The following is a 26,834-nucleotide window of genomic DNA, read 5'->3' on the forward strand; positions in this document are numbered from 1 at the left end:
AAGACCACGGTGGGAAAGCCTGTCACCCAGGGGCTGCCCCAATAGATATGCCACATTTACCTTCTCATCATAGACTATCCGAGGCCTGATCTCAGGGGCTTGATAGCCTGGTGTGCCTTCCACACCAAGTGCTCCTTCATGGAACGACTGCCGGGAGATTCCGTAGTCAGAGAGCTTGATGTTGATGTGCTCCTTGACATCCAGTGACCACACCAAGATGTTGTCTGACTTCAGGTCACAGAAGATGATGTTCTTCTTATGCAGGTAGGCAAGGCCTGTCACAATCTGATACGCTATTTTGTGCGTCAGCATGTGCCCCAGCGGCACAAAAGAAGACCCTGTCACGAAGGAACAGCCTGACTTCAGTTCTTGTAATTGTAATAGCTCATTTTTTTCCCCATTTCTTTCTCTTTCAAACTCCAGAGCAGTAAGTAACAACCATTTAAAACATCACTCAGCGCCATGACTCAAAGTGACACTGTTCATGTTACTATATGCATCTGGCAGTTCCATTAGATTTTTTTAAAAGCCTTTCACTTTTAGACCCCTGAATCTTCTGGCAAAAATTAGTGTTTGACTGCAAGTTGACACAAAGCCAAGGTGCCAAGAGGGTCAGATGGCCTCAGCCTATTTCAGAAGTAGTGTCATTCATTTGACAGTGACAAAACCACAGTTACTAGAGAATTTAGAGTGCCAGACACTCCTCTGAAGGGGGAACAACACAGACTACACAGGCAGCATTGAAGTGAGATGCACTTCTTATTAATTTGCAGAGGAATTGAAAATCCAGGTCTCCAAAGAAATTCTGAAAACCCTGAACATCAATTTTTACTAGGTTACCAAAGGCACTGTTTAAGAGCAATTCCATCCCTCCTACTTCCCCCAGTATGGAAAAAAAAAAAATCCCCTTCAGTAAATAAAGCAGTAGTTTCAGTGTTGTTTACCATTTGTCACTACTGTGACTTGGGGAGTGAGCTCTCCCAGGGGGAGACCACGCTTTTACCTTTGGAGTTTTCAGATAAGACAGTGGTGAGGCTGCCCAGAGGAGCCAGCTCTAGTGCAAAGCAGAGTGGATGGATGCTGATGCCAATGAGGGAGACGATGCAGGGATGTTGCAGTGAGTGGAGCATGCTGGCCTCCTGGCGAAACTCAGAGAAGTTCTTCATGGCGTCCATGGCTCTCAGGTGTTTCAGCATGGTATCTGGCAAGACAAACAAACTCCTTCTCACTCTCCAGCTAAGAGCATGTTAGGGACTTTTTGGAGGGTGCTCATCACTGAGCAAATGAAACCTCATGCTGTCCTTTTTAAAGTAACATCCTCCGAGTGTGGACATTACATAGAAGAACCTTCAGTGGAAGGAGTCTTCTCTACCCTTTCCTGTCTGCCCTGCCAGAAGAGGGACCCTTTTCAGCAATTGTCCTTCTGCCATGAGACACCCCAGGCTGCTCAGGCAAGTCTGGTCTTTCCGAAGGCTATCTGTCACTGGGACAGCAGCTGGCCTCTTCCACACCTCAGGGGCTCACTGCACCTTTCCCTGACAAAAATGAGGAAGTGAGGCACTTTCCCCATTTCTTCTGTTCATGGACTGAACTACCAATGGAAACCTGGGCTCAACACCCAGCATATGCAGTATGAGAGGCTGTCCCTGCCTGGAGGATCTATCAGGTGGAGAAGGATTTCCAATTTCCTTTCTTGAGGTGCTGGTACAGGAGTAAGACACGAAAAGGTAGAGACCTGCAAGTCCTTAGTGCAAACCCATGCACATACACACTTCTCATTGCCAAATAGCTTGGGAACAGAAGATGAAATCTTGCCTTCCACCTCAATCAATTGCTCTGCCTTGGCACCCTGTAAGTCCACCCACTGACCTGCAGATAAGAAGCTTCCTACAGTGCCAGTGACCTTCCCAACATCTTACAGGTGCTTTCATGAAACACTCGTTAAGATGCATCCTCCTTCTCCATGAAAAGGCATCAATTTTGCTATGAATTTCAAAGCAGCATATAAACAGGTGCTGCCAGCACTACGGAGAGCAAAGGCTCTTTGGTTTTAGCTTGTGATCACAGGCTGCAAGAGCTGATTCCCAATACCAATTTTGTATACTGTACCTACAGCTGAAGTGGGAGAACCATTGCACTTTTTTATCTGAAATCTCTTCACAGCCACTGGTTTTCCTTGGTATCGTGCCCGATATATAACGGTTCCACTTCCACCTTGGCCAAGAACGTTGTTTTCATTTTCACTGCATTCCAGTTTGCTATTTTCCAGGAACAGTCTGCCAAAGAGATATTGGGGCTTTTTAATTAAAAGAAAAGCTTTAAAGGCACTGTAAATTCACATATTTAATGCCAATTTCACAGATCCCTCATAGATTTGTATTTGCTGAGAGGAAAGGGTCACCTCAGCTACCTTTGTCATCTTAAGGTACTCTGGCTCATGTATGGCTCAACAGATTCATTGCAGAAAGAAAGTAAAAGGCTTTTTACTGAGGCAACTTATCCTGTGAGAATCAAATAGATCTGGAAAGCACATAAGCTCCTTTTCCAAGCAGATGACACAAGTGCAATATTTGTAACATTTATCTATATTAATGATTTTTTTTTTTACTTCATTTACCTCCAGTTCCTCTCCTCTCTGCTGAGGCTGGACAGGATGTTTACGAACAGCCCCACACTCTGAAACCTGATTATTCCAATCAGCTTGCTGTTCCCAGGCTGTAATTCATCATTTCCCCACTCTTCCAGAGCCTACTTTTACAGCGGTTCGTACTTGAAACATCTCCACTCACCTCGCATCAGTGAAATAAATCTATAGGAGAAAACGCTGCGAGGAGGCCATCGTGACTGGCCACTGGGTGTTGGCCCAGAATGCCCATTAAAATGACTGTGAAAAGGGAACAGGGGCCATTGGGAGCACAGAAAGCTCCGAGAGCAGCTGACAGGACATCATTTGGTCTGGAGGCCTCACAGCTCTGCACTGGACCCAAAGAGGTCTGATAAATGTGAACTAAAAGGGACACCAGCCTCTGCCTGCTGTCAGGTCATCTCTCGTTCCACTCTTGTTCTACACACTAAGTAATATGGGGTACAAGATCAAACTCTTCTGGGAATGCAGGTAAGCAGCTAAAAGATTTGGCAATGCTGCTACAGGTATGGAAGTGCTGCTCCAGCTGTTCAGGACTACCACACTACTACTCCAAAAATAACATCTCTGAATCATGCTGAAGCCTCAACATGAATTCTGTAGTGGTGCCTACATAAACTCACTCTCCTAAAGGCTCTTCAAACCTAAAGGTGATTTCAGTGCCAGGCTTGTGATGCAAGCAGCACTGCCTTTTGGGTTTGCCATATTGATGTCTCCTTTCTGGTTCATAACAGGGATCCCAGAAAGGCTCCAACTAGAGAAAGCTCCAGCCAGAATACTGGACAATGCAGAACAGCTGTGGTGTTAAAAAGGGACTGTCACATTGCACTGCAGTGATCTCCGAGGACCCTGTGAAGTGAATCAAAGAATCACAGAATGGTTTGGGTTGGAAGCGACCTTAAAACCATCTAGTTCCAACCCCACTGCCATGGGCAGGGACATCTTCCTCTAGATCAGGCTGAGCAAGATCCCATCCAACCTGACCAGGTTCCCCTACCAGAGATGACTTAGGAAAACAAAACCAACTGACCTACATAGACACACTGAAATCTAACCAAAGGCGATTGAGTAACATTACCTGGCAGGAAAATCTGTCATGAAAAGTTCTGGGACCAGCTCTTGGAGAGAAACAGGGATGTCAGGGTGGTTAGGACACGTGATGCAGTCCAGCTCGATGGCAGTTAGGACACAGTCCTCCATGTTAAAGTACTGTGCGTCCTCCGCCTTCTCACCACAATCGTTCTCCTCCAGCCTGGAAGCTGCACAGATGTGGCAGGGCACGTACTGCTCCATCAGCAACGTGCCATCGCTCTCAGTGGCTGTGAGTGCTTCAAACCAAGCAAACAAACAGAAAAAGTGACTCACAAACTGAGAAGGAGAAACAGTTCCTAGCACATTCAAATGTCTACAGTCACAGTTCGCAGGTAATGCACAGGCTTGCAAAGAAAATGCATTCTGGACCAGTAGAAATGCGAAGTATATGAATAAAGAATTAGAGGGAGCTTCCTACTTGCTGGATGTCTGCGTGTGAACTGTTTACAGGGATCATAGCGTATCATAAAGGGCATGACCATGCAGCAGAAGAATGGCAGCTGTGAGGCTGCCCATGAGCCCCAGCCACTGCAAGCTGCCAGATGGCTTCAGGTGGGGAGCAGGCATGGGAATGGGAATGGGAAGGGGCTGGGAGGCACGACACACTGCGCTCAGCCTGGGAGCTTCAGATGCAGGCTAGGAGGAAGCACTCAGCTGCAGCACCAAAGTCAGGAACACAGTCACAGCAGGCTCCCTCATGAGCAATGCTTTCAGCCCCTCTGGGGGAAACTGAGATCCCACCAAGGCAGAACCTCTGTGAGGCTTCCACCTCTCCCACTGACTACAGAAGGATTTTGTGGTGACAGCTTCTGTTACATGCCTACAATTAGGCAGGGTGAATCCAGGCCGTAGCCTTTGAAGTCATGACTTTTCTCAAGCTTCAGTGATTAATACTATCATTATTTTAATCTAAAGGCAAATAAAATCTTCTTTTATCTTCGTAACATGCAGAACATGGTTATGTGAGAGTGCACAACTGTTTCCTCAAGAGAACGTCCAATTAAGAGATTTTGGCACCGTTTTCTAAACCAGTGTGTGACCAATGTGGGATGACAAAAAATACTTCAGATTTTGTTTTGGTTTTAAACAAAGTGTATTGGGGTTGCAAACAGCCCGCTGGGTAACAGCAGGGTCTGTGCTGATCACAGGAAAAACAACTGCTGGAATCAAGGAAGTTACCTTGGCACAGAGTCCTTGGTATCATATTCACTCATGCCTCTCACATCACAATTTTGTAAAATTACAGGCTGTTAGAAATGGTGGGTAAAATACTGATCCCAGCTGATGCCAAAATGAGTTTTGGCATCAAGGAACAGTACCAAGTAGTTTGGGCAAAATCCTGCCTCTGCTGTGAGCACAGGAAGTCTCTCAGACTCCTCTGGAAGCAGGTCCTGTTTCAACTGTAATGTTTCACCTGTGATTGATGAGATGAAAGACACAATGTCTAGACCAAGGTTTGTTGGCAAAGAATCTCAGTCTGTCTGCAGGTTATCAGCTTTTCTCAAACGTTATCGGCTTGAGACTGTCAGAGCCTGAGGGTTCTTAATTTAATGCACAATATTGTGCACCTGGAGAGCTCTGTCAAAAAACATTCTGTTAAACAGACATAATACTGCATAGAAAATTACAGCAGTTCTCTTACCAGGAAACCACTGGTCTATCAAAGAGTTGACGTGATCTGTGATGAACGCCATCGCTGAAAAGTCTCTCACTTCTGACTGGCAAATGATTTTAATTCCACCACTTTTTTTCTTTTTCCAGTTCACATCAGAAGACTCCACACTGCACAAGAAAGCCAAAAGACAGACAAATGAAACTTTTGTGAAGTATCAGTGTCAACAAACTTTTTCTCCTCCTAGGAAACCTGAGTTACGAAATAACATGTAGCTCACAAGTAATCAAAATAAAACCCAATCTAGCTTTGAAAATCATTTTCAATTCAGTCTATTCTGCAAATGCCTTTGAGAAGACAATTCTTGCACAGAAATGCTGATTCCTCACAATGGATAAGTGCTACAGAAGGTCTGGCCCAGAGAAAACTCTGGCCTCAGTGAACCGAGTATAATGTAGAGTTTTGACAGAAATGCTCTATCCAGAATGATGGAGGGTTAGGATTTTTCCAATGCCTCATGATAATAATAATTAAAATATCCTCCAAACTTCCAAAAAATGTTTGAAAAAAAAATGGATAGAATAATTCTTGTGCCATTCCCACAAAAAGGACAAATACTAAAAAAAAAAAAACAACCAACAGCATCTTTGTATTAAAGAGCTTTAATTTTCTGATGCACAGAACCTAGGAAGATACAGTATGACCACAACCACGTTCTAGAATTTAGGGTTCTAGCCCATGATTTGCAACATTTGAATCCAAGTCTCTGTTCATCTGCAGACTGCCTAAACAAACTCAGGAAAGTCACTATGCCCTTCTGGTCTCCAACGACACAACAGCATCAATGGTTCCTCCCTGTCTTGCCAGGGAATGGAAGAATAAACACATCTTCAGCTAGTGCAGAGATTAAAGTTTTTATGTGGCTGCCAACTCTCTGCATTTGTGAAAGAATATGGGCGGCAGGTTTTCTCCAGGCTCGCAGCCAGCAGCCACTCTACCGTGGCCAGCTTAAACCCATTCCCTGTAGTCCCTGTCACATGCACACTGATAGCACTGAAGCACCTCCACCCATCTGGACTGCTGCCATACAGTGGTGAGGTTTTAGGATTCCATGGAAAACTCATTGACTTAAGGAAATTTTTGCATGTGACAATGCATGATTTTACCTGGCAAAGAGTTCTGCTCTGAATATCACTTTCTGTTTTCAGACCTCTTTAAATTTGTGGCTGCAATAACACATAAGGCTGACATTTTCAGAACTGCCAAACAATCACTTACTCATCATTGTTGTCACCAGTTGTTACCAGATGAGTTATGGCTATTAGAAGAGCCTCCTCTTCTACTGATGAGTGAGCATATACAATGAGTCAGGCCCATTCATCTCCATTCAGATGATGTGCTTCACACACTCTATTAGTTCCCTTGTAACGCATGCTGCATTACAAACACAAATTACCTAAGATAGCCTCCATCAAAGGTAACGAACAGACCTTCCTGCCAGTAAACAGTTTGTTTCCTTTTGACTCGGAAGGTGCTGCATCGATTTCTTTGAGTGCCTGTGAAGCTGTAGATGGTCACCTTTTTGTTTCTTGTCTTGGTGTCCTTCTTATTTTCAAAAAGCTGAAACAAGCAGAAAAGCATGATAATCGTTACATCACCAAAATTTCTCAGGAGAATGTTGCTTTAATCAAGCAATAGGGTGACTTTTCTTTTTTGGCTTTCACAGATGCTATCGTAACTTTTCCATACAGAGCGACCCACACTCATAAAAAAATTGCAATAGAATGAAAATACACACAGTAAAAGTTGTTTTTGCAGCCACCAAAACATTTCTATGCCACTCAAAAAGAAAGAATTTCATGTCAGCAAACAACTGTTAATTCTATAATCATGACATTTGTTACATGAATTCTGTATTTGCAGAAGTCTTATAAACTTCAAGAAGAGCTTAAATGCTTTACTGAATGATCAAGTCTGCCCTCAATGTAGAGTTAACTTTTCCACCTGTTTCAGTGGGAGGAAGATGGCTTTCCTCCAAGGCATTTCAAATCAGTACTTAGAGCAAAAGGTATTTTTGTTTTTAAACCAAAGCATTAATCTGCAGAACTCCACTGTACTCACTGCCCTTATGCTTAGTTCTCTGCAGACTGGTGAGATGCCTCTCCATTCACTTCACTGTGGATTGGGCGAGGTCCCTAGTAATGGGGCTTTAAGGTTATATAGTGTCCATGAGGATGTAAGCAAGGGGTTGCCAAGACAGCCCTTTAAAACAGGCAAAATTATTAAACGGTTTCAGAAACCTGGAACTCGGAGGACCTTCCAAAAACAAGTATCATGTTTTCCATGTTCTGGACATCAGGGACAGAACACAATGTAAATGGATAGCTGTAAAGAAGACACCATGGTAGTAGTAAAAATATTCTGTAGGTATTTATCATGGTTTCCAGCAGAGCTGTGTTTTCAGATATAAACAGTTGTAAAAAATTGTCAATACCAACAAAATTCACTTAACTTTCAGAACCTTACAAAGACTACTTTAATGATATGCATATTACTTGCACTAATAGGGTGCCTCCTTGCATTCATTATCCCTTTAAGACATGAGTTGTGTAATTTGTTTCTCATTTAAACCCTTACAGATTCAGATAGCTGACTTGATGGAGATATTCCAGATCTCCACTGGCAAGTGAAAGCAGAGTCTGACCCAGTGGAATCGTCATGGACAAGAGCTGCAGGCAGAACTCCAATTACTTGTAATTGGAAGATGGTGGGGGTACTGAGTCCTTCCAGGGAATCGTGCTATAAAGAGACAGTGGAAAAGGCAGGGTTTCTTCCCAGTGTTAATTTGTTGTTCTAAATGACACCTACTATAAAAACAGTTTCAGATTTTGACTGCAGATTGCATTACTGTTTACTCAATAATTTTAATGAAGTCTGTGACCAAATCACACTGGATGTGCAGAAACAAGCACTTAGATTGAACACTAACTTCAGCTCTCTCCTTTTGCTTGCAGAGAGATACAGTAACCTACCTGGAGGTCCATCTCTGCCAGGCTAATTAACATTCGTGCTATGAATCTTTGCCAAAAGCCAACTGGGACAAAACTCATCTTGAAGACCCTTTGGACCGTGTTTGTAGTCTGGTGGCAGAACCCGTGGATATCTAATGCTGGCTTGGTAGGAAGCAGATGAGGGAGGAGGTACCTGAAACAAATCAAATTCAACAGCTCAAATTTAAGCTACAGCTTGTAACAGTGAGTACTTTGTTACTGGATAATAAGGCAATTCAGTCTCCAAAGAGATTTTTAATGGCACAGCCTACTGCATATAAAAAAGCTTTTAGACTAAAGGCACTGCAGCAATACATGAAGTTCATTTACACTATGGAAGTAAGCAGAGGCAAAACAGACATGACATGATTCAGCCAGGGCTATTGGACAGGGCTAAAATTGATGTAATCAGCAGGACGTTTGTGTAATCACAAATTAAATGCGTTAAAATATAGGAGTCATTAGAACAGCTGTGATGTTGAGACTCATTCAGACTTGGTATCTTGACTACTGTGCTCCAGTAGTAAAAAGAGAATTACAGCTGTGCTGCTACATAGAACAGGAGATAAATGCAAAAACAACATACAGCAGCTCAGCCTCTGTAAGCCCAGAAGGTGGGAGGTGGCAACGAGACATTTATGGGCTGCAGGGACTGCTCTGGCTCACATCCTAGTCCCAAGAATTAGAGCATCTTATGCGTCACCATGACAGTGTTTCCTGCTGTACCATGCTGCAGCTGATGGACTCCCTGACACGTCCCTGACAAACTCCAACAAGCAAGAGCTCACTGTGCCAGGCTGATGCCAGCAGCTTTGCTCCACCTCCTCCTGCGGGCAGGTTTTGGGTCCAGCAGTGGATCTTTTCCCAAGTGTGGGAGGAGACTCAGTGCTACTAGAGTCCAACTCATCCGAACTAACAGCTACGCTGGGGTAGAGGCCCACAAAGTTTTCAAATTATTTTCAGATCTCTCAGTAAGCACAGAATATTCATTTGTGCTGATCTTCAGTATTTGGGAAGCTAAAAACTTTTGGAAGACTAAAACTGTTTTGAAAACTATGAGCTTATGGCTTTCAATACCTGCCAATAAATCCCTTAGCAGCGATACTCTTCTGCACCAAATACGTTCCAAGATGCTTATACGATCAAAAATTGGTCCAAATCACATTTGGTTGTAAGCAGAAACACTGCTCAGTGTTGAGCCTGAGAAAATTTGTCAGCATCTGGGGCTCATCATTGACGGGCATAATGACAGCAATGAGGCAAACAGCCAAGGGACTTGACCAAAGTAACAGTGACAGGGACTACACACACAACTAGAACTAATGCTGGGTCCAAATCCAATGCTTTAAGCCTATCACGTTTTCTTTCTAGCAGCTGCAGTACTCTGTAAAAACTGAAAAATCAGCTCAGAAAAAATAGCCATCACTAGACAACAGCTTTCTCCATATGTTCCAGTCCATAACATCTGATGATGTTTTACATGATCAAATTATCCCTTCCATAAAACATCTCTGGAACGTAAAACTGATAAAAATTTCTCTTCACTTACAAATTACAATAAGGACGGTCATATTTTCAATCCTTTTTTTTTGCAAGCAGATCAAAGCTAACTTATATGCACCTTAAGCAGGAAAGTGGAGTGCATCAAGTTTTCCCTGTAAAGGTAGTTGATGCGTTGTATGACAGCCAATAAATTTTCCTCAGCACATCAAAGAAAGGGTCTAGGAGTGTTAGAAACAAGAAGGCCAATGAGGCCCTCCTGGACCACAACTATATAGTGGATTATAATACAGATGGAGATTCGATGCTTTTGAACAACAGCCAATGCAAATTTTGAAAATATGTGAAACATGCCCCCATCCACCCTTTCAGAACAGAAACTGGCAGCTGCTTTCTCTCCTGACTGCACAGAAATCCTATCTGGCAATCTAGACAATAGTTGCAGAAGCACAGTAACAAATAACTGCTCTGTGTCTGGCTAGTACATTAAATTAATCCAACCTGCTATAGCTACAGCTCGTCAGTGGGAAGAATATTCTGTTAATGTGGCTTGGATCGCTCTAAAAAAGATTGGGCAGGCCACGAAAAAGCAGTTTCCTTGTTCCCGAGGCACAGACAATGTAATTGCCTTGGAGAAAAATGGCAGATAGTGACAAGGAGTCCAAAAGGCACTCTGGACTAAGCAGAAACATTGCTGCTTTATCTGTGTTAAGCCTGAGAAAATTTGTTGGCATCCGGGACTGGATAAGTGACAGGCATAATGACAGCACAGAGAATGCTGCACTTGTGCTGGCATTCAGAGCTCCCGAGAGGCTCAGAGCGATGCAGCCGGGCTGTCCTGGAAGGGCAAGGAAGTGAAATGCAAATGCCACATCAGAAGTGCAATACGACGATGGTTTCACCGTTAACCCAACAACAGGCGGTCGCCAAGCAGATGGGAGAGAGAAAAATAGCAGGGAACTCTGCCCGGAGGAAAAGAGATCAGGGGGCGGGAGGGAGAAGGATTCATTAACATTTAAAGAGAAGGAGGTTTTCTACACCATTTCTAGGAAAACTATTGATCAACACCTTTGGATGAGGCTACAAAAAATAAAATAAGAAAATCGCTTTGCTACTGAAGCTGCAATTTCCTGATTTCACTAGAAATACATTATAGCGCTTTCAGGGCAGACGTATTTATTGACTACCCAAGGTTTTCTGCCCTAGCCTGAAGCGAGAATCACTCATTGGAAGCAGATGACTCCAGCCCATCTCCATTTCAGGCCCAGCAGCCACAAGCCCCACATCCTCTCCCAGCTGCGGCTGTGCCAGCCCAGCACTTACAGCTCCCACCTGCTCATCGCCACATCCCTGCTGGTGTCACTGCCCCTCCGTGCTGGTGGTCGAGCCACCCCAGAGTGTCCCTTACCCCATCAGTCTTAATGCACTGAGTGGGCTCAGACCTGCTTTGGAAAGTTTTCACACCGGCCTAGCTTGTTTGGACCAAAGGAAGCTCATGCCAGCCTTTCCAAGGAAAGGAAATACAGCCCAAATGGATGGGTGTCTTCCATTACACTGCTTAAAGCAGTCAAGTATTTTATCACAACAGGATCTTTGTCAAGACTATTGCTTACAGTGACAAAGCCTGTTAACATCCACTGATTAAATGGCCATTTTTCTCCAGTCTGGCTAAGCCTCTCTAATTACCAACCTACCTGTTATTGGCTACCGGCAGCGCAATTTCAAACTTGGCCAAGAACTGGAAATACTGTTCTTCAGTTTGTTCAGTGAAGCCCGTCCCAACCAGCAGCATCCTGAGATCCTCTGCTCTGATAACTCCATTCTTAGCAACAGACTTCGAGCTCTTGATGTTGAAAATCCTCTGCAGACACTCTGAGAGCCAGACAGGGTCGAGGAAGTACAGATTTCTCAGGCCGTGGCTTGTGTCTGGGAAATGCAGTAGCGTACCCGTTTCTATGAGAAAATTAATTGCTGCAAAAAAAATAAAGAATTGTAAATCAGTAATAGGCCAACATTAGGATAATACAGTGAAGATGAGCAAGACTAGGAGGCACTCTGGGTAGCTTTATCCACGCCAGGTATAGCCAGCATGAATAACATGAGAATAAGAGCCAAGAGAATAACATGTATCTGGGGAACACTTCAATTGGTCACACTTATTAATTACCAAGAAATCACCAGTCTGCTGTGACCTACCAGTTTGCAAGTCTTCGTAGTCTTTGATATCATTTCCAGGGTTTTGCTCAATGATCATCTCTATTTGTCTGTCTGTTAAATACTGTACATCATCATTCTGACTTCTTTTATGCTGTTCCGCAAGGACAGCTTCTTGAAGACTGAGGTAACTTCGTGGTATCTGCAAGCCACGTGAGAAAAACAGCAGGATCAATATTAGACAGCAATCATTCTGCTGGTGATGAACTGTCTAAGCTGTCTCCCCTTTACAGGGATCTTGAAGTGATGGCTTTTTCCAAAGCAGTTCTGTATACTTCACCCACCTCTTGTGGCAGCAGTAAGTCCCAAAGTTCACCTCCCGGTCCCAAACCAACCCCCCAGGAAGCCTGTCTTTGGTAAGGATCACTGCTGGAAAGCACAGTTCTCACCAATCTCCCAGCAAGTTTCTGTGAGCAAATTGAGCTGCCGACATCCTTCATGTTGCAAGTGACGTGAAAAATCAGCTGTCGGAGTCCATCGAGGCCTTCCAGAGTCTTACACGAGAGCTCACTGCAAAAGTCATGCAAGGGGGAGGATTACCAAACCTTATCAGCACACCGCCTTCCTTTCCAGGCTCACTTTCTCTTATCACTGCCCAAGTTTCCTGTGTCAAATGAATGGGAGGAAGGCTGTCAGTGAGCATTTTTAGTTTGGAGAAAAATACTAAGAAGCCTGGAAAAGATATATTAAGCCAAACTGCTTGCTTCATTCTCTGCATGCTGCTCTTCTGTCCCCTAATGCACTCTGACCTATGGGGACTTCCTTGGCAGACCAACCAAAGCCATCACCTTTTTTCCCTTCAGTGCTGCACACATCCTGGAAGGGTCTGCAAGAATGAGGAAAATGCTGTGCTCCAGCAACCACTGGAGACGAGTCTGGTCCTCAGATCAAAGAGACACGATGATGACTACCAGACACCTTTTCCCACCCTCATTCCGGCCCTCGCTCAGCTGGGTCCTGTTATCTGGGAATTGATGCTTAGATCCTGAAAGCTGGCCTCCATCCTCTCTTTAACAGCTAAAAACCTGTTCTCTCCAACTCTTGCTATTTCTGGCCTTTTTTTTGTGGGCCGGATAAGAACAGTTCTCTTCCACTCTCCTCAACAAAAGGTCTTTCTAACTGATCCCACACATGTTCCTGGGGCCGACAGAAAATGGTTTTCTAAAGATTTATCTTAAACCTCAGCCATGAGTCACGCTGGGAAGTGTATGCTCACTGGGATGCTGGAGGACCAGCACTGATGAAGGCACCCTGGGCTCACCCACACAAGGCTTTCGCAGCACGCTCCTCGCACTCCTCCAGCACTGCTCCATGCAGATGGATGACAGGGAGGGAAGGAGACTGTCTGCAGTGGGCACGGGAAGGAGGAGGCAGGAAATTGGGCAGAATGCTGGCTGGGAGAAAATGCAGGAGAAAGGAAGGTAAAGAAGGGGAATGTGCAGGATGTGGGGTAGGCGAAAGAAAGCCTCCTTGAGAAAGGATGAATGAAATCGTGGTATCGTGCTCTGTGGCGATGGGAAAAGACCTCCGAGGAGACTGAACCACAAAGCTTTCTCTCTCGCACCGTGCTTCTGTGTGCCTCGAACTGGGTCCCTGGTACTTCTAACCAGAGCCAGATGAAAGAGCCAGCTGGGGTGCCTGGTGCAGCGCTTGCCTTTGCAGAACAGAGTGTGGGAGGTCTCCTGACGGCTTTGCCAGGCAGCAGATGCAAAGCGCGATGGGACATAGCAGCACCCTTCTTTACTTGCCAGCTGCCACCTGCTCATGCCCCAGGCATTGGCAATTTCACACTGTTTGGAGCTGGTTGGTGCCAGCCGGTTGCATCCATGCTCCCCCTGTGCTGCGCACTCCCCTGGCTGACAGACCCGCTTCTTTCCCAGCCAGAGAAGCCTCCTCGCCCTCGGGGCATTCTCCATCAGAAGAAGGGAGGGAGCTGTGTCAGACTCCATGGCCTGACACGGATCTGCCAGACAGCACAGCCCCTCTGTTACCACATGCAGAGAACTCAAACGGCACAGGTTTGGACTGCCAGGGGCTCAGGAGGCTGACTCACTGCTTGCACTGTGAACACTGCCACGCTCAGGTAGCGAGAAGTTCCCATGCAGCCTCCCCTGCCAAACCCTGCAGCACCCACCACGTAACAGTCATGCTTGGTAAAGTAAGCTTTGCAACATTAATTACTCAATCTGCTTGTTTCCTCCCTGTGACTAATTAATAAGCTGTATCTCCATTTAACCAGTGAGGAAGCTGAGCAGAGCAGGAGCACTGAAACAGGTGTACCAAGGTCATGACTTTGGAGCTTCCAGCTCTCAGACCCACGATCAGACCCCTGAGCTGCACTGAACTTCTCTCTGATTATACTACATTATCCCAATCAAAAATAGATGAAATGCCACGCTGACGAGTCTTCAAATCAGTTCCGTTGCCAAGGAGATCAAGGATTACAAAATTGTTCAAAGTGACATAAAATAGAGTGACTGAGCTTCATAAAGGCACAGATACTTACTGCAGGTGCTTGAATGTGATATCTGGGAAGCCAGTTGCTCTGGATCCAGAGGGAGACCGACAGAGAGCCAGGACATATGCCCTCAGAGTTGCTATCCTCTCAACACGGAACTTAGTTTCAATTAAATCAAGGTGTGTTCCCACCACTAACACCGCTGAATTTGGAGCTTTGGCCTGTAAGAGAAAACAGTGACAATGATCTCATCTACATTATGTCATGGTACATTCAGTAAGGACATGTGAAAAGTATAATACCTAACAGGGGGAGTCAAACACATGAATAAAATGCGTAATATACAAATAAAATGAAGGCAACCTGTCTTGGCAGCTTGACAATAGTAAAAAGTGGTCTGGGTGTTACCGAAGTTCTCCTACAGAACATGGCTCAATAACCTGAAGCTACTGCAGAGCAGGAAACTGTCAGTTGGGGTTTATTACATAAGGGCTCAACATAAAGAGTCATCATGTCGTATTAAGTTGCTACAAGTCAACTAAATGAAGGAAACCACATCCACACAGACAAAGGAGAAGAAGATAGCTTAACCCGTACCTAGAAGGTCTAACTCTGATAGCCCAAAGAAGGCTACTGACATTCCAGAATGGGTATCTGGGGAAGTTATACAAACATTTGCTCTGGAGGTTTATGGAGAGGTGAGATAAACTGCTAGAAATGTCTAAGTCTACTTAATCCTGAATCAGTGCAAAGGAATGGATTAGATGATCTTGTGGTTTCTTCTAACCCTTCCGTGATTTTATTACAGGGTTGGAAAGTATCCAGATTTCAGGTAACATACTGCCAATTACACTGGGATTGCACAGGCTTAAGCAGGGATCAGCCACTGGATCAAAATGACTTTGAGCACAGAAGAAAATTCAGATGCAGAACCATATGCTGATTTGCAGACAATCAATGTCTCCCTTACAGCGTTCACTGAAAACTCAAATCTGAATGGCACCAAACTTGATCTCATGCAAACACAGGAGGGAAGGCTGTACTGAGGCAGACCAAAGGGCCCACCTGGCCCAGTATTCTGTTTGGAGGCACAGACAGAATCTGTGTCTATACTTTTCATTAAAGTATAGGCACAAGGTAAGCATACAGAGACCTTCCCTGGTATGTTCTCCCAGGATCCAGTAGGCTGGAGGACACCAGATTCCTGAGCACGAGATGGTATCTCTGAATTAAGAGCATCTGATGGATTTTTCTTCCACCAATCTGTTTTTTCAACCTCTGATACCCACAGCACACAGTAATCCCAACAGACTGTGCAGCTTCGTTATCTGTTGTGTTTAGGGCACTTTCTATTTTTTGTTTCAAAGCTACCATCTCATTTGCTCATTTGATCTCTCCTAGTTCTACTGTAAAAGATACTGAACAAATACTTCCTTGGGGTTTTCGCCTTATCTTCTCACAACCTTGTCTACTAAAGCCCTCTTCATTTACCTCTTTCCCAAGCTGCAGAGGCCTAATCTAATCTGTTTAATTGGTCTGCATTCAGAAACTTTTCCATACTTATAACCATCACGCTCACCTTTCTCAATATCTTTTCTGATGCTGCTACGCGCTTGTTGGAGTGTATGAAGGACACAAGCAATTCACACATTTTTGAAATACCATAATCATGTTTTCTGCTTTGTTATCTAGATTGGGTTTCTGATTGCTGTTGAACATTAAGCTAATATGGTTGCAATGTCAAGATATTTATTTGAGAGGCATTAGCTTAGAGCCCATTTCTGTGTGCATAATGTTAAGGCAGATATCAAGTAATGAACATTGAACAAAAAAACAATCAACACCAATTAACTCCCTGCAGCTCTGAGTCTCAGCTGAGAGCTGTCCGGGAGATATATACCAGTTTATCTGAATCTAGAGTGTTAAAAGCATAACCTCAAAACCAATCTGTGTCTAATCCACACAAAAAAAAAGAAGGTGCTTCAAAACTCCTTCAGAGCATAGTGTGGTCAAACACTAATTCCAAAATAAGTATGTACTTAGCAAAGGTTTATAAATCAGCTTTTGTTTCATTCTCTGATGTGTGTGAGGGAGAACAAAGGAAATGATAAATTTAAACCATTAAATGCTGCGATAATGCCAACAGAGCAATGGAAAATTAATTCCAAAAGCTATGCAAAATTCATAGTTTGTGGAGTTTTTGAGAGGAGACTAAAAAGACTCTGTAATACCACATATCTGTGTGCTGAGCTACTACTTGATAAACAGATACCCCGGAGTCCACCAGTGACTTCTTACCTCAATGTTCAGCAACCAGAACTGTAAGTTTGCCACAGCCTCTTCCCCCAGTGCCAAGTTCCATACAACTATGTACAATGCTTTGTCTGTGAAGAAACACTGATTGACTGTAGACATGCTTGCCGGGCCTCCGATATCCCAGACATTGAACTCCACTGAATCAACCTACTTAGACAAAGAGAAGTGTTCAAATCAAACGGTTGCAGTAAATCACAGGGAGATAATAGCTGAAGCATAAACCTACGCCTGCATAATGTATGACACAAGAAGGGTTTCAATGTCCTAATTGTGCCTCCAGGAAAGAAAAATCAACAAGCAATTGTTAAGCAAGGCTACTACTTCCCCACAGGAAATCAAGACTAATTACTTGCTGCTAAAATGATAGAGGTGCCCTTGATGCTGGTAAATCTCCAGTTAACGCTGTGGATTCTCCAGTACAAACAAGGGTCTCATTCTGAGCCCTGTATTTCACTGCATCTTGAATAGAAACTGCTTCATCCTTGTCTGTGCCACACTTAACAGGACTGCCGAAACTAGTTATCTGCCACTGCGAGGGGGAGCAGGAAGCCTCCTGCTGAAATCATTTCCACAGAGCTCAGCCCCAAGCGAGGCACACCAAATGTAGGTGCCTGGGAGGTGGGAAGCTTCTCAAGCCTTTCACAAACATTTCCTGCCTGTCGCTCGGAGGCTGCTGACGTGAGCGTGCCACAGCAGAGATGGGCACGAATTACAGCTCGCTGTAATTCAGACTTGCTGACTTTCAGGGGAATGTGTGAATGGAAGTCTCTCCAGCTCGGGTTCTCCTCTGAGTAGCTCAGCACCCATTCCTCAGTGCAGGCCCACAACAGCACTAAGAGGGAGAATAGCTCTCTGCTTAAATGGTATTTGAGCTTCCATCTGCAGTAGGAAGTACCTACATACCTTGGAGGCTCTGTCTCTAAATTATTTTACCCTGGGGAAGCAAGAAGCTTGTGGATCAGCAGGAAACCCTTCTCCAGCCACCATCCTCAGAGCATCCCGTAACTCCAACTGGGCCCTGTTTACTGGTCCAACTCCAAGTATTGCCTGATCCCACATGACAAGTTACTCCATGAGATTTCAGAGAGGAGTCTAAGTATCTTGGTATGGCTCTGATCTAGCACAGTCCCAGCCTGAAGTCTCCCAGGAACAGCTGGAAGAATTTCCATATTGTTTAAACCAAACCCTAACTAGCACCAGGGCTGCCTTGTGCATCCAAATGATCTTCAGCTGTGGGTGCTTGGATGGAGAGACAGATTCAGAGGTAGGGACAAAAGCCTGTTCAGCAACTTGGATCCTACTCCAGGTCTTTGACACTGTCTAGGTTTTTGTTTCATTCAATTGCTCTTCAACACAAAATGCACAGCTCTCTTCCCCCATCAAAGTCTTCTCTTTGAAGAGTTGGGCTGCGCTTGCTCTTTTCTTTCTGTCTCTGGCCTGGCACTCTTTGCTGTAGAATAGCTGAACTCAGCAGGCTCTTCCACCCCTTCCAAAACAGCCTGGTGGCCATGGCTCTCATCTGAGAAGTGAGAGCAATGCGTTTACACACCCTCAGTTCTGACAGGAGCTCAGGATCGGTTCTGCATACTCTAATCCCTCTGGTACTATGCAAGCAGTGGACAGAGACACCTACAAATCTCTCAAATACTTGAATAAATTCAGCGCTGTCCAGATCAGTTCAGTGTGGGTTGACATAATCCCTGGATGAGCCACACGAGATTCAGAGTTTAAGGTATGCCTTAGATATCCCTAGATCACAACCAGAAGTCAGGCATCCTACCTTTCCCCTACCTTTTACATTTAGAACAGTTCTGACATCAAGGGAGTGCAGCTTTAGGCATGATGTCCCGTTTTGTGGCCCCAAATGAAAGGACAATCCGCTTGAGAGAAGCCAACTTAAAATATTCTCTCAAAATCAGCGACCAAAAACCACCCGAGCTGGGACAGCCAGACTTCAGGCAGTCTACAAATAGCTCTCACCATTTAGGACAAAAAGTCAAGGTTGAGTTCTCAGAAAAAGAGAACTGTCCTCTAATATCAACTGGAAATGAAACAGAGGAATTGTGACAGCTCTAAACAGGTCACGTGTGAGGTCTGGTTCACAGGTAACGGGAAACTGCTTGTTGCAAAAGGACAGGCAATTGCAGACCCCAAGGGTCACTACGAGGCTCAAGCATCTCACAGGGACTAAAGATCTTCAATTGTTTTTCACCTTTGCCTTGTGTCCCACTGGCTTGGGTAGTTCCCATTTCGTTGTACGTATGGTGGCATCGCTGTGCATCATCTGAGGGACTTTTCCTGTCTGTAGGATCTCAATCAGTGTTGACTTTCCCTGTCGCGGAGGACCGATGACGATCATCTTCATTAGCTTACACTTTTCTGCTTTGCGCAGCTGGGCTCGTAAGTACGCCAGCACTGTTTTAGGGCCTACGGGGGGGAAGCAAACAGGCTTTATCTGTGGTTAGCAGTTACAAACGTACATATGTACAGCAGAACTGCACAAAACCTACTGCTGCAGACACATCAGCTGAATTAATATTTTCCCTGGAGTTTCGCTGTGGGCTGAGACAACCCAGAGAATAAACAAAGAAACCTCTAGTGGACAAACCTGAGACAGAGACCCCAGAAAAAGGTCACTGCTTTGAGACTCTACAATGGAGCACTGTAAGGAGAAACAAATGCTGTGGCTCGTATGCTTCAGAATCTCAAAGGAAACATAAAATACTAATTTAGTATTGGAAAATACTCAGTTTTTCCTTCTACTTTTATGTTTCTACTTAAAATTAGATTTAGGCTTCAACAGTGTGCTGGAGAAGGAATAATTCCTAATAACTTTATTCCCACAGGATTTTCTTATTAAAACACACAAAAAAGAAGACAGTATTGTAATTGATCCAAAAACCTAGCAGCTTACAATAAAGTTACTGCAATGTGACTGTGACTGCTGATCCTAAGCACTTCAGTCTTTAGAAAGAGTGTCTAAATACCCTAAACTATACACATTCAGAGAGCAAGCCACAGAATGTATCCAGCATGCATACAAATGCAATACTTCATTTGCAGTAAGTCGTTATTGTAACGTGATCTACCTTAAGCTGATCCTATAGGCAGAGCTTAGCACTGGCTATCAAACTTGCAGATATGTGTAGGAGGTTTATCCTATGCAATTTCTGTTGTTAATCGCAACAAGGACTTGGGTGCACACTGTCTTTTCCTGTTTGGGACCATTAAAAGGATGCGATTTTCATTAAATGTTCATTCAGTTTAATAAAGCACACACAGGATCAGACTTACCCTCTTTTCTGATCTCTGCAGGAACATTACTGATACTTAGTTCTTCGATATCCAGCTGCCAGAGATTAGCCAGCTGTCCAAGTTCTGGAGGAAGCTCTCGGATACCAGGGTTACTGTACAAAAACAAATAAATCTACCAACAACCAGGCTTTGTGTGTAAGTAGCTGCTCTCACAGACTCTCAGATTACACTATTCTCTCCTTGTAGAAATCTTCCATTACCATTTTAATAAGACTACTCAGCACTTTAATAGTAATTTTCATCCTAAAAGTGATGTATAACTCCAGTTTATCCTCTGGGGCAGACAAGTGTAATCATCTTTACTGGACAGTTGAGGAAATATAAGCAAAAATGATGAGTTATTGACTCAAACACTGATAGAAGCAGACAGCAGAAAGCCAGCATTAACTAGAGGCACACTAGATTCCCAGGCCTGTGTTCAAAGCATTAGATCATCTTCCCTAATTTAAAAGGTTGGCTTCCTCCTTATCTAAAGCAAATGATGGGCACCGTTCTAACAAGGGGCTGACTATTCCCAGCTTTTTGACTTCAAAAGCACTGGACATCTGGGGTGGGGCTCCGCAGAAGACTGGTCACTAAAACAACATGGAAATAATACTGCATAGCTTTTCCAGAACATGGACTTACTTTCCTAAATAAAGTTCTGTTAAACCTTTTAGAAGGCAAACGGACTGCGGGACAGATTCCAGCTGATTGTCGTTCAGATAAAGGACTTCCAGAGAATCACTCAAAAATGCTGGAAACTCCAAAAAAGGACCTGAAACAAGACAGGAAACAAATTGCACCTTTAAAACATAACAGGCACCAAGGCTCTGTACCAAGAACCTTCACCTTAACTTTGTAGGCAGGACATGAGGTCATGTTCCTTGGCAGGAACCACCACAAAGCAACAGCAGAAAAGCAAACAGCCTTCAAGAGTGACCAAACATCAACGCTCACATCTCAAATTTTTAAAGCCGTGGTGATGCGCATGTTTGAAGGTGACAGTCTCCAGGACCTCTGAGGTGCCAAGGGAGGAACTCCAGGCCTGCCAAGATAACTATACTTCAGAGCATGAGTGGCATTTAGTTTCTCATTGTTGAATAACTGCTAACACCTTGCCAGCTGCCCCTATTCCAGCCCGACAGCTCGCAGTGAAAGGGCACACCAAAGGCACAAGCGTTTCTCAACATGTTTTTTCCATGTTGTGCAAGTAAAGCCCCAAACTGGGCAGAATTTACCTTCGGGCCCCCATGTTGCATCCTGGAGCAATATATGGTGAATCAAGTCAGTAACATCAGAGAAGAAAACCCAAGCTGCAGTTGACACACTGCTACCCTATGTCACCTCTAAAACACCGCCTGCATTTGCCCCCGTTCTGTTTTATACTGCAAGATCTCACGGCACTTCAGCCTTCCTATACGGCTGAGCAGAAACTAGCTTATTTTGGGAGCAACCCAAGCAATAATAGCGACACTGCATGGCTGACTTGCTGTTTCTGGAAAGGATCAGACAAAGGGAAATTCATCTGGTTCCAAAGAGCATCATTTTGCTCCACAAATTACTCCAGGGATGGTGGCATGAAAAGCTTCCATGAATTGTATTGCTGTCTTAAGACTGTCACATATATCTACCAAGAAGCATCGTGAAGTCAAGGCAAATTTGGCCACACAGGGACATGCAGATTTTGAGTCTCTGATTAGGAAAGTACAAGCAGCACCATCTGCTGCCTCCGCAGTCTGTAAAAGCAACTTGGAGATGCGATACACATCCTTCCTCAAGGATGGAACAGTTGTACTTCCACCACGATCTTCTTCCCTTACAGAGAAGGCTTGAGGAACTGTAACTAGATTTAGCCAGAAAAGAGAAAGAAAAGAAAATGGAAGAGGTTTTCACAGGAGAAAGTTCCCCAGTTCTAATTTTAACAGCGTTTCAGGCCTGAGCTATGATCAGGAAGATAGAGACCCAACTGTCTGCAGGGGTGTTCACGTACGTGACAGGACTGTCTGCTGTGGGCAGGGTGTCACAGTCTGCCTTTGAGTTTTCAAATAAAAAATCATCTCTGGGATTATTTTAGGAGAACTGCAGGCTTATTCATGGATTCAATTTACTTCCTTTCTGGCTCATCGCTGGACTTAAACTTTTCATTGTTCCTCTTCAGGGCGCACCTAGGCACAGACAGATTTAGTCCCTCTTGGACACGTAGAAGCAAACACCTAAAATAGTAGCAATACTCTCAATTCACTAAGGAGTCCAAAGCGAAAAGGACTGTACAGTATTGGAAGCAAGCTCAAGGTGTTTATGAATTGCAATTATTTATTCATGAGTTATTTATGACTTCTCTGGCTTGAGCTCAGATTTTCTCTTAAAGAACTGTAGAAAAATTAAAACAAATCCCATCTTGAAAATATATTTTTGGATGAGTAAATGCCACCAACACCATGTGCATGTGCAAGAAGTTATTCTGAGACTTATCAAGCAGATACAGTGAGCATCCATAAATTCTTCTCTTTAAATAATCTAGACTTGTGTAAACCCCTTTGTTGGTAAAATCACACGGAAACTTGCCCCCCACCTCGCTAGGAGATTTCTGTGAGCCACTGATGTATTCCAACTGCTGTTTTCTCTTGTTCTTTAAATTCTTGGCCACATCCTCTAGTCTCACCAAGCTATACTTGGCACAGGAACAGAGAAAAGGATGAGCTGGCTTTGCTCTGTCTCTGTGGCTCTTCAACCATGGCACCAGCCAGGTGGGCTACCCTGTGCCCTGCCACAACCCAAGGCAACCTCAGGCAGCGCTGAGTTGCACCAGGGTATTACGTGCCAAGGTTTTGCAAATGTTACGAATGCAGAGTCCGTTCCCTCCTGCCTTATGCAGAGGGGTTATGCTGGGTTTGCAGCATGCAGAACTTTCCATTCGGACAGCAATTCCCTTGTAGTGCTGGTTTTAGCTGTGCCCTTTGCACTCTGCCTACTACTTTCTGCCCTCCTCTCCCCCTTGGGAAAAGCTGCTGAAGCTGTTCACAGAGGAGGTCCGAGGATACGTCAAGACTCTACAGATCGGCAAGATTCAGACTCCTTCCGATTCTTCCGTGTTCAGGATTTCACTGATATTATAGCATTTCCATTCCAACTTTCCATCTCCTGCTTGCAAAACAGCATAGTCCAACCCTTTCTCCTCATTTGGGTGCTCATACATGACTTGCTGCGCAGCAGCCTCTACTTCCACAGAGGTATTGGGGCATGACTAGTTTTACCTGGAGATCCAGGTAGACCCTCTGCCTCCCAGATGGACAGACTGACTGTTAGGACAAACACCGCTATGGCTATACATATTCCCTTATTATAACTCGGTGCACTGACCAGTTTTACCTATTCACATTGATGCGAATGCACATTTTTCAGGGGAACTCACTACGAAAGCGATTGCAGGAGGGTCTTTCCCTCCCATGAGCAGCTGAGGACTGCTCTGCTGTGCGTCACGAAAATGCCAGCCCTATTCCACTCCGTGATTCTCAAAGACCGCTTTAGAGCAAGTCATTCTGCAGGCAGTTCAGAATGAGAAAGCTCTCCAAGTGATTTAAAATAAAGCAAACAAACAAAAAGAAATGCAGATGAATCTCACAGTGAGCAGGAAGCTGTAAAAAATATATTCAAATATTTCTTTGTTCTCTCTGGTATTTCATGTGTGCTAAATCCAGGACATCTCCTGTGCTCTGCTGCAAACTTCAGGGGCAAATCACAGAGACAGGGGAAAATATGCTATTTGCAAATTCAACAACAGAAACAATCCTAAGAGTAACTAATTACAGGTTAGTTTCCCTTCACTACACCAGTTAGTGCTCTGGCTAAAAAGAATAATTTTCACCAACAGAATAAAAGTTCCATGAAAGAAACAGGTCTTACCCATTCTTCACCTTCGTATGTTGATGGTAGGAACCAGCTGCACTGCTTCTTTAGAAACATTTTATCTGAACACATTTTCTCTTTATTTAAGTGCAATTGCACTTAAAATTGCAGCTGAATTTATGCTGATCTCCCCCCAGGCAAACTCCACAAATTCCTGCTGCTTCACAGCCCACCTCAGCCCCACTCTCAGCATTTGCACCGCTGCGCACCTTACCTGCCTCTGGGCCACAACGCACCCTGCTCCTCGTGGTGAAAAAGGGAATCCGCTTTGTTTTAAATCCCTCGTCATTCCTGTCAGCAAGACAAAATGGCAACATGTGGAAAAATGAGCTTCGATGTGGCAGTTGAGAACTGTGCTGGAGCCCTGTGCCCGTGACAGATGCAGAGCAGAGCTGGACCCTACCCAAGGCTGTGGGACGCACAGCACGGTTCTTACGGGTTCCTTTCTGGTTTTGGTGGTATTGAAACCCGCTGCGCAATCACAGAGCTAGACTCCACCAACACTTGTCCAGGCCCAACGGTTTTCTTCTGGCAAATTAACAGAGCTCTGCAAGGCTGTGCTTTCAGCTCCCAGGGCGAGAGCACTTGACCCCCAGCTTTATGGGTGTCAAGGTTAAGTAGCCTGTCAAACAGCAAATTGAACAAGCTTCACGAGGAGCACTGGAGAACCGACCTGTTGCCACTCCCTGCTCTCACCAGAGAATCTCTGACAAGGAGACCCAACAACACAACTAGGGAAACACACCGAGACTGAAAAATGATAATATGACCTCAGCAACTGACACAGCAACTCATAAAGACTCCAGAAAAATTTTTGGGCAGTCACCCAGATGGGAGGACAGAAGTATAACACAGTTAAATGCATCTCTGGAGAAGACAACGGACCTTTAAGTCTCTGTGTTAAACATCCCTGTTGTAATTTCTAGATAGAAGAACATCACCTTTTTATTAGATGACTTTATTAATGTCAGTATTCTCTATGAACTTGCAGCTGCTTACACTTCCATTTAAAAAAACAAAGACTTCTCATATTTTCCAAAACAATACTCCCACACTAACTGCAAACTGCAGCCCAGCCAGATGGTTTATGGTTCAGATACGCTCCCCACAAACTAGTATTTGTAGTGATGAACCACACATTGGGTTAAAGAAATTCCTACATGTTCTGAAGTTAAACTGCCATTATCAGTAATCTATTTAATAAATGATATAGTCTGCTAACCATCCAAAGAAGCAGTAACGGATAATTCATCACTGTCACAGACACACAATATACTTGGAGACGTGGTATGCTGATGTCAATGCCTTCATTGCAGGTAATTAATTCACTACTGACACCCTTTGTATTACACGGGGGGATCGGTTTTGCTATAATTTCTTCAGCTTTTGTTTTCTCAGACAAAAAAAAAAAAAAAACAACAAAAAAAAACCCAAGACCCACACCACACTTACTTCCCAAGTTGGTTTTTTGAAAGATCCAGTGATTTAAGCTGTTTGCAATTCCACTTATCTTGTGAAGGCAATGTAGCTAACTGATTTCCCAGCAACTTCAGGGACACCAAAGACTAAAAGAAGAGTAGCTTGGAGTTAGAAGACAGAGTATATCAAACACACAGAAAGAGACTTTTTAGCATGGCTTTTAAAGAACTGAAACAAGAAGAGAGCACATCTTTTTCATCGGAACATCCTGTCCAGCCTGCCTAGCATGCAAAAAAAATTCATTTCTGTCTACAGCAAGTATATTTTTTGCACAAAGCAATACCACTATTAGTTTGGGGAGATTATTAGTCTACTTGCTGACAGATTCAATTGGAAACAACCCATTTAGGAGGACATTTTACTTTTAGTAAGGAAACCCTTCCAAATGGAAAAGAACAGCATGATCTATGCACACAGTAAGCCACATACGGATGAGAATTCGTTTATGTCTGTGCAAGCTAGTGTCAGAATGGGCTTATACCTGTTGCATATGTATAAGATCAATGTGAAAAATGTGAACTATTTCACGCAAGGAAAGTTTGCATTTGCTTTGTTATTATTTGTTTGTTAAAACTGAAAGGATTTATATCACCTTTCCGTGATTTATAGAATTCACCTAACAGCTTTTTTTCCCCTCACGCCAGAAAGAAATTTCAAAAACAAGAATTGAAGCTGATTTATACCATTGACACTGTACAGATAGGACTTGGCTGCAAATACGGTCAATAAGGTTAACCACAGGCCCTCCTTTAACTGAAATGCAAAAGAAAAAACGCATTTCACATTCAGATGTGTAAAGTTTCTGCTCTTCCATCTGTCTTTAAAAATAATGTTGAGGCTCGAATAAGCATTTTCATTTGGCTGACAATCCAATTTTCCACTGAAAAACAATTGTCTATGTAGGATTTCCAAGTAGGTTTATTCTGCAAGTTCCCCCATAAAAAATGAGATAAGCAAATCATCAACTAAATTATCTCATGCCATAAGTAGAGCAGTATTAATGAATTATACCCCATGGAAATCCTGTTTTACCAGCAGAGACTTTGGCTTCAAGTGTGTTAAATGTTTTATGTGCTCCACATAATATAAAAGGTTTATGCCCCTTTTCATCAAGCAAGATTAACAGTGTTTCACAAAGCCAGTCTGTTGGCCTTCCTCCCTTTTCTCAAACGGAAAAAAATAGGAGGTATCCATGTGACAAAAGCAACGGACAGCCAGCAGTCGCTGCAATGGCAATTAGCACGCAAAATGCTCCCTCTAGTGACA

The 26,834-nt window shown here is 43.9% G+C and overlaps 1 protein-coding gene across 6 annotated transcripts in view; it reads right to left on the minus strand.

Annotated features, from left to right (window-relative positions):
* The window catches only part of LRRK1 (leucine rich repeat kinase 1), a 76,919-nt gene that overhangs the window by 14,319 nt on the left and 35,766 nt on the right, over positions 1 to 26,834 (minus strand). For all 6 annotated transcript variants that reach the window (XM_048076362.2, XM_067003824.1, XM_013181913.3 and 3 more), the window contains 17 exons: positions 25,542 to 25,654; positions 24,304 to 24,380; positions 20,829 to 20,958; positions 20,181 to 20,293; positions 19,099 to 19,313; positions 16,869 to 17,033; positions 14,619 to 14,791; positions 12,502 to 12,622; positions 12,095 to 12,254; positions 11,593 to 11,869; positions 8,381 to 8,552; positions 6,805 to 6,968; positions 5,379 to 5,518; positions 3,723 to 3,972; positions 2,110 to 2,276; positions 1,004 to 1,201; positions 61 to 338 (listed from right to left, as the gene is read on the minus strand). In XM_048076362.2, coding sequence (XP_047932319.1) covers positions 61 to 338; positions 1,004 to 1,201; positions 2,110 to 2,276; positions 3,723 to 3,972; positions 5,379 to 5,518; positions 6,805 to 6,968; positions 8,381 to 8,552; positions 11,593 to 11,869; positions 12,095 to 12,254; positions 12,502 to 12,622; positions 14,619 to 14,791; positions 16,869 to 17,033; positions 19,099 to 19,313; positions 20,181 to 20,293; positions 20,829 to 20,958; positions 24,304 to 24,380; positions 25,542 to 25,654 — 2,913 coding nt within the window. The remainder of the gene's footprint in view (positions 1 to 60; positions 339 to 1,003; positions 1,202 to 2,109; positions 2,277 to 3,722; positions 3,973 to 5,378; positions 5,519 to 6,804; positions 6,969 to 8,380; positions 8,553 to 11,592; positions 11,870 to 12,094; positions 12,255 to 12,501; positions 12,623 to 14,618; positions 14,792 to 16,868; positions 17,034 to 19,098; positions 19,314 to 20,180; positions 20,294 to 20,828; positions 20,959 to 24,303; positions 24,381 to 25,541; positions 25,655 to 26,834) is intronic.

This window comes from Anser cygnoides, chromosome 11, assembly GCF_040182565.1.
Source record: "Anser cygnoides isolate HZ-2024a breed goose chromosome 11, Taihu_goose_T2T_genome, whole genome shotgun sequence".
Classification (NCBI taxonomy): domain Eukaryota; kingdom Metazoa; phylum Chordata; class Aves; order Anseriformes; family Anatidae; genus Anser; species Anser cygnoides.